The sequence below is a fragment of the Pongo pygmaeus genome, chromosome 15, assembly GCF_028885625.2.
Source record: "Pongo pygmaeus isolate AG05252 chromosome 15, NHGRI_mPonPyg2-v2.0_pri, whole genome shotgun sequence".
NCBI classification, from domain to species: Eukaryota; Metazoa; Chordata; class Mammalia; order Primates; family Hominidae; genus Pongo; species Pongo pygmaeus.
Genome location: NC_072388.2, coordinates 100,938,925 through 100,952,202, shown reverse-complemented (window position 1 = coordinate 100,952,202; position 13,278 = coordinate 100,938,925). Strand labels below are relative to the sequence as shown.

General features: G+C 43.2%; 1 protein-coding gene across 12 annotated transcripts in view; it reads right to left on the bottom strand.

The window, feature by feature from the left end:
• Positions 1–13,278, bottom strand: part of PPP2R5C (protein phosphatase 2 regulatory subunit B'gamma) — a 165,805-nt gene that overhangs the window by 59,692 nt on the left and 92,835 nt on the right. For all 12 annotated transcript variants that reach the window (XM_054447715.2, XM_054447714.2, XM_054447708.2 and 9 more), the window contains one exon: positions 10,630–10,829. In XM_054447715.2, coding sequence (XP_054303690.1) covers positions 10,630–10,698 — 69 coding nt within the window. In that variant the 5' untranslated portion in view covers positions 10,699–10,829. The remainder of the gene's footprint in view (positions 1–10,629; positions 10,830–13,278) is intronic.

The following is a 13,278-nucleotide window of genomic DNA, read 5'->3' as shown; positions in this document are numbered from 1 at the left end:
TTTTTTTTTTGAGGCAGAGTCTTGCTCTGTTGCCCAGGTAGGAGTGCAGTGGCACAATCATACCTCATTGCAGCCTTAAGCTCCTGAGCTCAAACAAGCCTCCTGCCTCAGCCCCATGTAGCTAGGCATACAGGCGCAGGTGTGCGCCACCACACCCAGCTACTAAAAAACTTTCTCTTTCTTCTTTCTTTTTTTTGACAGAGTCTCACTCTGTCGCCCAGGCTGGAGTGCAGTTGCATGATCTCAGCTTACTGCAACCTCTGCCTCCTGGGTTCAAGCAATTCTCCTGCCTCAGCCTCCCGAGTAGCTGAGATTACAGGCATGTGCCACCACGCCTGGTTAATTTTTGTAATTTTAGTAGAGACAGGGTTTCACCACGTTGGCCAGGCTGGTCTTGAACTCCTGACCTCAGGTGATCTGTCCGCTTCAGCCTCCCAAAGTGCTGGGATTACAGGTGTGAGCCACTGTGCCTGGCCTAAAAAAATTTTTTTTGTAGACACAAGGTCTTGCTACGTTGCCCAGGCTGGTCTCCAACTCCTGATCTCAAGTGATCCTCCTGCTCTGGCCTCCCAAAGTTGGATTATAGGCATGAGCCACTGTGCCTGGCCCATTGTGAATTTTTTTTAAAATTACAAAAGTGTATAGTAAAAGGGAAAAATTCATGATACCACCCAAAGACACCTACTATTAACAGTTTGTACTATATTCCTTCAGCTTTATTTTTTATTTATTTATTTTTTTGAGATGGAGTCTCGCTCTGTCCGTCAGGTTGGAGTGCAGTAGCGTGATCTTGGCTCATTGCAACCTCTGCCTCCAGGGTTTAAGCGATTCTCCTGCCTCAGCCTCCCAAGTAGCTGGGATTACAGATGCGCGACACCATGCCCAGCTAATTTTTGTATTTTTAGTAGAGATGGGGTTTTACCATGTTGGCCAGGCCTTCAGGTTTATTTTAAAAATCTATCGATAAAATGGAACCAAATCAATCTGCGGTGTGGATGGTGCCACAGGGCTGGGTCACCGTACTCTGTAGAGTATTTCACAAGTTGCTTTCTCTCCCTAAGTTTGATTTTATTTTCATGAATTTGTTTATATGTTACAAACATGAAATCATACTTCAGACCACGTATTTTTAATCTTCCAATCACCATTTAAACTAATCTAACTAACTCTCTATGAAGTAGTTCCACAGCATGATAACTTTCTAAATAAGAAAATAGAGGCTGGGCGCGCCAGCTCACACCGGTATTCCCAGCACTCTGGGAGGCTGAGGTGGGCAGATCACCTGAGATCAGGAATTTGAGACCATCCTGGCCAATGCGGTGAAACCCTGTCTCTATTAAAAATACAAAAATTAGCTGGGTGTGGTGGCGCATGCCTGTAATCCCAGCTACTTGGGAGGCTGAGGCAGGAGAATTACTTGAACCTGGGAGGTTGCAGTGAGCTGAGATTATGCCACTGCACTCCAGCCTGGCGACAGAGAGAGACTCTGTCTCAAAAAAAAGTTAAGTAACCTCAAGGTATCAGAGTCTGGAGTAAGAATTAGAAATAAGTCCCATACTAATATGAAGAAAGAAGGCTGCATTGAGGCGTCCCCCTGGTAAGCGTTCTGAGAAATCTTGGAGGCTTGTCCCTTTCTGGCCACTTCCGAGGACACTGACAACTTTGTCACAGGGGCTGCCCAGCTTTCCATGTGTTCCCCTTTCATCCTAGCTGCTCTGTGAGGCAGAAGCATTACAGTTATTTGTCTGCAGCACTAACTGAAGCTTGCAGAACCAAGCCGTTCACCTAAAGTAGCACAGTTAGCGGATTAAAGTTGGGTACAGATCCGACCGTTTCATCTGCCCAGAGAAGCACACAACTCCCTCCCTTCTGGGGAATTCTTGCTCCTTGACTCTATCGCATGGTTTGGTGGGCACATGACCCAGTCTGAGTCACAACCACAGTACTCCATCTCCCTAGTTACGGTCATGGGATCAAGGGCAGGTAGGAGACAGGAGGCATCAGGCCTCTTCTGGCCAGCCAGCAAGGGCCATGCTTTCCTCTGTCATCATAGAGGGATGCCCCAAAGAAGGAAGGCTGCATAGAGAGAGCGGGGACATGGGACACGGAAGGAAAAGCTGTTCCTGTGAGTCTGTGGACTAAGTGTGAATGACCCAGTGTCTGCGTGTTAAACTCCCTTGTGAGTGTAAACAACAGTGAATGGGATGTCTGCCTCCGTTAACCCAAAGAGTTCTAAATAATCTTAACAGATGAGACCCATCTCAGGCCTTTCCTACACCAGGGCCATGCTCTTTCCCCTGAACCAGCGTTCCACTTGCTCAAGTCAGAAACCTGCGTGTTGGTTCCTCTCCCCAGGAATCTCAATCAAATCCACCCCGAATCGTGTTTCTACCTTCTTAATATCTCTGCATTTGCCCATTTCTCTCTGCCATCAAAGCCGCTTGGCTCATTCCACCACTTCTCTCCTGAAATGCTGCAGTAGGTGTTGAGCTGGTCCCTTCATGCGTCATTTTGACACCCATTCCCATCTATTCTTCACACTGTAGCCAGAGCAAACAGGGTGGTCCCAGCTCTCCCATACGACTTCAAGTCCTCAGGTTCCATCAAGCTCCCCAGGATGTAGACTCCAGCTCCACCCAATCGGGAGCTCCAGGCTTGGCTCAAACCCAAACACGTCTTACTTTCTCTAGTCTTTGGGCCTTGGAGGAGCTGTTCCTTCTGCTGGGAACACTCCCCTCCCCTTCCCTTCTCTATATTGCTTTCACTGAGCCAGCTAGTCCTGAAGCGTTGGCTGCTGGTGTAGAGGCCACTTCTCTGGGGCGCCCTGGCAAGGGGTTAGGCCTCCTATGCCTGTGCTCTTACCAGACCCTACACTGACCGCCACTGCAGTCCTTGGCCCTCGTATCATGTCTGCTGCCTCTTCTTGTCTCCCAGACCAGTAAGGGTGGATGCCATATAGGTAGAGACTATATTATTTTATTCCTTGGGGTAGCCCCAAGAGGTAGCATGGTGTCTGCAATACACATTTCTTGCATGATTGAGTACACCAGGCTGCCTTCTCAGTGGTCCAGCACAACAGATTTGGGTAATTCTAGAGAGGTCCACTCTAATGCGAAGTACTTCTGAGTCATCCGACTCATTCAACCACCAATCCAAGCAATTCCTTTTCTGATCTTCAGGTTATTTTCATCTGTGACTGTTAAGACTAGTCTTAATGCCCAAGTCTATGCAGAAAACCTCATATTGAATATTTATTGAGTCTATAAAAGGCAGTGTGCTGAATTCAGTGGAAGAAATGCAAGAGTATAACAAGTTGTTCTCTGAGGGAATTGACGATCCAAAGATGGGACAATGCAGGACGATTACTCAAAACAGTTATGAAAGTGTTGGGTTGCCTGAGGATGACCTGGAGAACAGTGAAAACACACAGCACTGCAACACACCCCCAGAGAGTCCACAGGTCTAGGGTGGGACCCAAAGAATCTGCATTTCTTTTTTTTGGAGACGGAGTCTCACTCTGTTGCGCCCAGGCTGGAGTGCAGTGGTGCGATCTCGGCTCACTGCAACCTCCCACTCCTGGGTTCAGGTGATTCTTCTGCCTCAGTCTCCCAAGTAGCTGGGATTACAGGTGCCTGCCACAATGCCTGGCTAATTTTTTGTATTTTCAGTAGAGATGGGGTTTCACCATGTTGGCCAGGCTGGTTTGGAACTCCCAACCTCATGTGATCCGCCAGCCTTGGCCTCCCAAAGTGCTGGGAATACAGGTGTGAGCCACCACACCTGGCCAAGAATCTGCATTTCTAACAAGCCTAAAGGCTGTTGAAGCTGCAGCCTTTGAGTGGCACTGTTTTAGAAAAGTAGCTCTCAAACTTTTTGGTCTCAGGCCCCTACTAAACTCCTCAAAACGGTTGCAAATCCTAAAGAACTTTTGTTTACAAGAATTATATCTATTGATATTGGCCATATTAGAAATTAAACCAGAGAAATTAAAAAAAAAAATCCCAACTTAGGAGGCTGAGGCGGGATGATTACTAGAGGCCAGGAGTTCAAGACCAACTCAGGAAACACAGCCAGACTCCATCTCTTTTTTTTTGAGAAGGAGTCTCGCTCTGTTGCCCAGGATGGAGTGCAGTGGCTCAATCTCGGCTCACTGCAACCTCCACCTTCCAAGTTCAAGCGACTCTCCTGCCTCAGACCCCCAAGTAGCTGGGATTACAAGTGTGTGTCACCAAACCCAGCTAATTTTTGTATTTTTAGTAGAGACAGGGTTTCACCATGTTGGCCAGGCTGGTCTGGAACTCCTGACCTCAGGTGATCTGCTTGCCTTGGCCTCCCAAAGTGTTGAGATTACAGGCATGAGCCACTGCGCCTGGCCCAGACTCCATCTCTTAAAAAAAAAATTAGCCAGTTGTGGTGGCGCACACTTGCCGCGTAGACTCAGCTACTTGTGAGGCTGAGGCAGGGGGAGGGGGAGGATCGCTTGAGCCCAGGAGTTTGAGTCTGCAGTGAGTAATGACCATGCCACTGCACTCTAGTCTGGGTAACAGAGCAAGACTTCATCTAAAAAAAAAAAAAAAAAAAAAAAAAAAAATCCATCATGTCTTAGTGTAAATGACATGTATTTATGAATGATAACTATATTTTCCAGAACAAATTAAGTGAGCAAAGTGGCATTGTTTTACACTTCTGTAAATCTCTTTAATGTCTGTTTTAATAGAAAAATGCTAGATTATCATATCTGCTTCTGTGTTCAGAATGTTTAGGTTGAAATTAGGATGAAAGTCTGGTCTCACACAGATAACGTAGTTGACAAGGGAGGAGTATCTATCTAATAGTGTTTTTAGGTCATTGTCTACAACAAAACTCAACCAGTAGTAGTTTATTAGGGGTGAGCTCCTGCATGGGTGCTGAAACCTTATCAATGAGGGTCTGTACTCTCACATTCAAATCCGGTGCTGGATCGTGAACTCTGAATGGCTGTCTTGCCACAAATGACTCTGTAACCTTTATCGGTCATTTGGAAAATACTTCTTCACTGAGTTAGGTGGCTCTTCCAAGTGGTGACTCACTTCATCATATCCATTAAAAATCCCGCTCATTCCCATCACCACTGAGCTCAGCAGGAGTGTCTGCAGCACTGGGAGGCTGAAGCTCACCCTGGTGCATATAAATTTTCCAAAAGTGAAAATTTCTGGCTGGGCGTGATAGTTCATGCCTATAATCCCAGCACTTTGGGAAGCTGAGGCGTATGGATTGCTTGAGCACAGGAGTTCAAGACCAGCCTGGCCAATAGAGTGGAGACCCTGTGTCTACAAAAAATTTAAAAAATCAGCTGCGTATGGTGGTGCATGCCTGTGGTCCCAGCTACTCAGGAGGCTGAGGTGGGAGGATCACTCAAGCCCAGGAGTTCGAGGCTGCAGTGGGCTATGACTGTGCCACTGTACTCCGCCTGGGCAACAGAGCAAGACCGTATCTCTAAAAACAAAATGAAACAAAACTTCCCTAGAAAGCTCAAATTTTATCACTGACAACAAACTCTGTCAGTTATTTTCCTTAAAGTGACTTTCTCATTTTGCTTATTTTTTCAGAAGATGCCTGCCAAATATTCAAAGTCTGAATAACCAGTTTGTCTGTCAGTTTTCAGGTAAAAATGGTGTTCCATGAAAACAGCAGCAAGTTCGGCTGACAGCTCCATTGCACAAGCGTTTTCCCTCCTGACTTGCACCAGCAGCAGAAGAGCTTTATGAAACCTTCACCTTTCGTCATAGAGTGCTAAGACCATGTGTGTGCAAGGGTCATGAACTAATACAATTAATCTATTCTACTGCCTCATTTAGACCACTAAGTGAAACTGGCCGTTTTTGTTTCTACTGGGGTGTGTGGTTGTCAGCTTGGCGCCATCACTGTGCTTCTTGCTAAAGTGCCCAATGTTGTACCCGCTACTGCTTCTGCACCATCGGTACAAATTTCAACACAGTGAGAAAGTCAATTAAAGTCTTGGCAGTATGATGGAAATAGCTGTAACATCACAGACCCTCTGAAAGGCTCGCAAAGAGGCCAGGTATCTGTGATCCCCTGACTTGGGTAAGAACCCCGATTTAGAAGATAAGAGACTCTACGTTTCCTAATTTGGGGTCTACTGTAGGCTCTAAGAGGCTTGAACCCTCTGAAATCATGTAAAAACTGCTAGATATGTCAATTTTTTCAGATTTTGAAAGGGTGCAACTCCTAACCTTAACTCTTTAGTTACTGTTACCAAAGCCCCTTTACTTTTAACTACATTGAGTTTTTAAAAGCTACAATTAGTTTTGCTACTGGTATTTTGACTATCAGAAGAAGGTCCATGCCCGAGAAACAGATTAACTAGATAATTTAATTGAAAAAACAGGTGGCTGATTATATTTAAATACGGCTGAAATTAATGATGGAGCTGGTATAACTTAGGCCTGGGAAACTGCACGCCAAGAGCTGGCTCCCCTGGGAATTGCTCCTCATCACCCGCATCTCTCTGAACCCAATAAGCCTTTTTATCTGGAAAAGAAAAGGGTCAAGCTAGATGATCAGTACGTTTCCATTAATTTCTAGGTCTAAAGTCTGTGATGTATAAAAATACACAACACACAAGGAGATGCTCAACATAACCGGTTGTCAAGAAATGCACATCAAAACCACAGTGAGATACACTTCACACCCACTAGGACGGCTGTAATAAAACAGATCATAACAAGTGTTGAGGATATGGAGAAACTGAAACCCCCGTGCACTGCTGATATGAACGTAAAACGGTGCAGCCACTGTGAAAACGGTCTGGTAGTTCTTCAAAATGTTAAAGTTACCATATGACTCAGCGACTCTACTCCTAGGTATATGCCCAAGAGATATGAAAACACAGGTTCATACAAAAGCTTGTGTATCAATGTTCACAACAGTCATTCATAATAGTCTCCAAATGGAAATAATACAGTGTCCATCAACAGACATATGGATAAATAAAATGTAGTATATCTGTATAATTGAATATTATGGGGCAATAAAAAGGCATCAGGTACTGGCACGTGGATGAATCTTGAGAACATTATGCTAAGTGAAGGAAGGCCGACACCAAAGGGTACATATTCCGTAATTCCACTTATATGAAATGTCCACAACAGGCAAATCCATAGAGACGAAAAGTCAATCAGTGGTTGCTCAGGGCTAGGGGCGGGTGAGGGAGGAGGGAACAATGGCAGTGACTATTAATGAGTACAGGATTTCTTTTTGAGGGGATGAAACTGTTCTAAAACCAGATGTGATACTGGCTGTACAATCCCATATTCATATTAAAAATCACTGACTCATACACTTTAAATGGGTGAATTCTAAGCTATGTGAATAATACCTCAGTAGATCTGTTTAAAAAAACCATCTAGCAGTCCAGTCTAATAAGCAGGATACTTAAAAGTAGCAGCATCAGGAGTACAACAACTATAAAGCTTTGGATTCTTCAAAAAAAAAAGTGGAAATTAATATCTCTAAAATTATGATGACCAAAATATACACATCCCCACCCCCAACAAGAAACAAAGAGAACAGCAGGCATGGCTACAGGCTGCTTAAGTGTTGAGCACACAGGGGCTCTAAGCTGCAGAGCTTCTCATCACACGTGAACCACGAAGAGGCCCAGGCTTTTGCTGCCTGCCACACCAGGACCGGGCACTGCTTGGGACAGAGGCCTTGTACTGGTTGCTTAAATTCCTGACAAGAGGGTCACAAACCATGGCCAGGCACCACCCCACCGCCTGTGTTCTTCCTTCTTCTATACTTCTCATCAATGCCCTCTAGCTACAGAACAAAACAACAACAAAACCAAAAATCCAATCTGTCCCCGCCCCGTATTCTACCTCCAGATGGGGTAGGGAAAGGCTATGTTCCCTTCTGAACTCAGAGCAGAAAGGAAAGGAAATGAACTGTCCCCTGCTCTCACAGTGACCACAGACAAGCATCTCATGTGTACCCATCTTCACGGGACAGTCTAATTCATCACCAGTTTCCACTCCGCGCCCTCTTCCCACCCACGTGGGCATAAGGCAGAAATCACATTCCCAGTCTTGCAACTCTATCTATTTCATCTGGATTACTTTTATTCACGGCATTACCGTAATCTAAAATGAAAATTATTGGTTGGCTTATTTTATGGTTGTCTCCCACGTGAAAATGAAAGCTTTAGGTGAAAATGAAAGCTTTAGGAGGGCAGAAGTCTTGTTCGCCATTCTATTTCCTCACCCCAAAACGTGCCTGGCCCATGGTAGATGCTCAGTGTCTGCTTACTGCTTAGGGAGCCCAGGGGCTGGCAATGGTCTGGAGCCCAGCGTGAGGTTTGGGTGGGAAACAAGTTAATACAGCAGGAGGAGAATCAAGTTAGGAAACAATTATAACAGGGAGAGGAGAGGCAATGATGACTTAATCTATAAAAACAGCCTCAAGGGCTTTTAAGTATCCTAAGTGGTACCAGTAACCCACACTGCTACTGTGAAATACAAACGAGAGGCGGTTTCAAGCAGTCGGGAGCACACTCGGTTCAAGGGCGGGCATTTGACCTGAACCAGGCCAACGGGAGTCTTGTCATTCTTTGTAGATTCTTCCCTCTTAGGTTAAAGAGTGGGAATCAGAGACTTTCTTAAACATAGGAAAATCTTCCACACGTGTAAACTTAATATAGAATTTATATACTTATAAATCTAACATACAGTAAAATAAAATGAACACATAATAAGGAAGCATTAAGCAATAGGGGAAATGAAATAGTCAATACATGATGTAGGAAGCAATAATTTTTCAATAATTTTAGAAGAAAATAAATTTAAAAGAAAATGAAGTTCTCTCTCTAACCCACATCATAAAAAAACAAAAACAAAAACCAAAAAACAGAAAACTGGAATGCTCCTAACACAAAGAAATGATAAACGCTTGAGGTGATGGAAACCCCAATTACCCTGATTTGATCATTACGGATTCTATGCTTCTACCTAAATATCACACATACTCCATAAATATGTACAACTATTACATATCCATACTTAATGCTTCTACCTAAATATCACATATACTCCATAAATATGTACAACTATTACATATCTATACTTAATGCTTCTACCTAAATATCACATATACTCCATAAATATGTACAATTATTACATATCCAGACCTAAAAGAAAAAAGATTATAAAATGTAATGCGCAAAGCAAAATTATGAAAGTAACAGGAGAAAATATTAGAGATTTTTATGATTCTGGAGCTAGAGTGGGCTTCCAAAGTAATTGAGAGTTAAAATTAATGAAAGAAAAAAGCTATTCCCCAAGTATCATTAGTCTGAACAGGTAAGGTTTTAGGGTGCACATTCTCTGCTCAGTTTATGCCTATTACTCTTCTCCCGGCACAAGTCTGGGACAGGAACCCACATGGCCTTTGCAGTCCTTAGGCCGACTACACGGTAGCCATGCCAGTGAATTCTGAACCTTAAGAGTTAACAAGTTAAAACAATCAAGTTGATCTCAACCTCTGACACAGTAGACTGAACTACAACAAAGAACATTACTTTCATCTTTTTCCAAAGCAAACATACTAAAGAAGGAAATAAAAGTATTTTAGGTCAAGAAGTCCAGTCAATTCTGAAATATACAGCTTTGGAAAAAAAAATCAGTAACTTAACAAAGAGTTCAATGAAAATTGGACTTAACATTTTACACTAAGCCACAATGACTCCCCAATAAGTGTGTGTGTGTGGGGTACTAGTTTCAAAGGCAGATAAAATATCAACAATTCAAGAAAAATCAACAGAAAACTGGATTTCAGTGTCAAACAATGAATTTTGGTAATGGCACTGAATGAAGTATTTCCAGGTGGTACTGACTGAAGAATGGGCTGTAAAGCATGACGCTTCAGAGGACTGAGATCTGGGGGCTAAATGAAACCAACAGTGAACTAACTGCAGGATGAAAAGACTATCTCAGCCAGTCAGGACATGCTGTCATTGACAGAGGAATGACAGAGGAAGCACTGACAGAGGAAGGCCTTCTCAGCCAATCAGCATGGGCTGTCCTGATCCCAGCACTGACAGGTGGCGGCCTTCTCAGCCAATCAGCATGGGCTGTCCTGATCCCAGCACTGACAGGTGGAGGCCTTCTCAGCCAATCAGCATGAACTATTCTGACACCAGCTTCATTCTGTCAATATTTCAACTCCGTCCCATCATTAGAATTTTCCTGCACATGGATGGACAAAATGTTTACTTCTGAACTATAAAAGGGCACTAGTATATTAATGTCAAATATGTTTTAAAAAAATTTTAAGAGGATAAAATAATAGAAATACAAATTCTAACATTTCTACCCCATTGGGTAGTTGTGAGGATTAAGTGAGTTAATAAATGCAAAAAACTTAGACTGGTCCCTAGAAGGCAACTGACTTCCCTTACTATTATTATCATTATAATCCAGGATACAAAGAAAATTTTCATTCTTCAAGTACAACTACAAATTCTGGAACATGAGGATTCTTCTCCTGGGTAGCACTGTGTTAGGCTCAGAGGTCTTGGCCCGTCCTGTTTATAAATCAGAACTGGGACACACTGGTTAAACTGTAATCACTTACCATATGGACTACTTCTGGGTAAATAGGCTCTGTGATCACATTCCGATTATGGGTGATATACTCTACCATTTCACTTAAAGCAGCTCGTTTTACTTCCTTCCACTTTAGGTCACTTAGTGGATCAGAAACAAAGTCAAAGAGGACGCAACACTGACGTAACTTCTGGATAAAAAGCTTCTCTTGATCAGCAGGAGGAACATCTGAAAAGCAGAAAGCAAAGTATATTGATCACAAAAGTGCTAACCCGAAGTTATTATGAAACACATTTAAGCTTTCTTCTATTTTTATTTTGAATAGAGATTCTAGAAAAAAGGAGATGAGGTGGGGTAAACAAAGGTTAAATATTCCTTAAAGAAAATAAAAAGAAAAAAACCAGCTAGTCACTGGTCATATTATATGTTTGGTACGAGGAAGTTTTTATGCTTTTAACTCTTTCAAACGATGTTGAGAGCACTGTTCGAAATAACTCCATCTACGTGTGTTCATTCAACAAATACTATCTGAGCAGCAATGATCACGGGCACCGTGTTGGACAGTGGAATAAGAGGCAACCAGTAAGGTCCATGTCTGGGGAAAGGGCGTGGACACATTCACACCAGGTGATATCTGCAGAATTTAGGTTCAGGCAGGGTAAAAAAGACCAGAAGGAGAAGGATGCCTCCTTATGTCTGTCTATAGGCCCTCAGCTTACAACATGGGAAGGGCAGGTGGTTGTCCACGCTTGCTAGATGACAGAGCAACTGGCATCAGTCCAAAGATGTAACAGTCCAAACTGACTGTTACTTCCAAACATTCAAAGAGTTAGCACCTTAGAGCCCCACCAAGCACACTGCATTTCCCTCATCCTGGTCTACAGTCAAGGCTTATCACACATGATGACTGACGTTAATGATGATGGCAATTTAGAAACAGCAATAACGATAACTATTACTTAGTGAGTGCTTACCTGGGCCAGATATCATCCTAAAAACTTTACACATATTGACACTTTCTTGCCGTTTAATCTTTATAACAGCACAACAGACATAAAGAAAGGTTTAGAAAATCACTCAGTGCTGGCAAGTGGATGAAGCTAAATTCAAACCAAGCTCTGAATGACTGTCCAGTATTCTGGGAAGTCTGGAAAACTTCTGTCTGCCACTGTGAGCATGACATCTTCCCTGGGCTGAAGAGATCAGTGGTGATACGAATAAACGGGACTGACTGACATACATACTGAAATGTGTCAAAGATTTGCAAAATGTTTTAGGAAATTTGCATAACTCGGTGAACAAGTATTTTCCAAATGATGAATAAATAGTATTAACACCATTCAAGGGCAAAAGAGCCATTCAAAGTACATAGTAGACCACTTGATTTAATGGAATAAAATTTACAGACAGCTTTCACTGATATGGTTTCAGATTCCACATTACAGATTCCTTTAAGAAACTACCCATACTAACTTTTGGTGTAATATCAAAGCAAATGTCCACAACTATCTTAAAAGTCTACTAAAATACTCCTCCCTTCCCAACCACGTTTTCCCAAACTTCCACCAAAGCAACATATGGCAACAGACCGAATGCAGAAGCCGACAGGGGAATCCTTGTCTTAATGTCTCCTATTAAGCCAGACATTGCAGAGATTTGCAAAAATATAAAACTATGCCACTCTTACCACTAAATTAGTTTTTGTTTTAGAAAACATGGGTATTTTCTTTCTTTCTTTTTGAGACAGAGTCTCACTCTGTTGCCCAGGCTGGAATGCACTGGTGTGATCTTGGCTCACTGGAACCTCCGCCTCCTGGGTTCAAATAATTCTTGTGCCTCAGCCTCCCCAATAATTGGGACTGCAGATGTGCACCACCACACCCAGCTAATTTTCGTATTTTTAGTAGAGACGGGGTTTCACCATGTTGGCCAGGCTGGTCTTGAACTCCTGGCCTCAAGTGATCCACTTGCCTTGGCCTCCCAAAGTGCTGGGATTACAGGTGTGAGCCACTGTGCCTGGCCAACGTGGCTAGATCATTAAAAATGTGTTATTTCTGTTAAAATGTAATATGTTTATTATATTTTAATAAATTAATAAATACATGTTTAAAAATTTCTCCAGTTTAATTTCAAATAGGTCAGTAGCAATAGCTGAATTCACATAAAGAGTGCTCTTTTGAGTCCTGCAGAGGTTTTTAGGAGCATTGGGGCCCTGAGACCCACTGCCCCATGCCAGCCTCACTCCAGGGAGTATCCTGGGGGCAGCGGGGTTTTGCTGCTTTCCTGCAGCTCCCGTGCTTCCTCTGGCGCTGAGCATTTCCACACTCCTCTTGCCCTTCCCTGCCCCTGCTGTCAACTTCCTGTTGAGGTTTCTTCTACAAGGCCTTTCCTTACTGCCTAGGTAAGATGTATGACTCTGAGCAAGCCATTTGGCACTTTAAACAGTTAGCTATCTGCTTAGGACCTCTTACTCCCAACTACATGCTTTTTGAGGGTAGGTGCCATGTGACTATGTCTTCTAGTTCTCTATATGCTAAATGCCCAACATTGAGCCTCGCAAATAACAAGCACACAGACTCTGCTGTCTGAGCGGACCCATTCTGTAGGAAGCTATGGTTTCTCTGTTTCCTACACTGCATTCAGAGATCAGAAGCACACATGCAAGGCCACGGGAGTG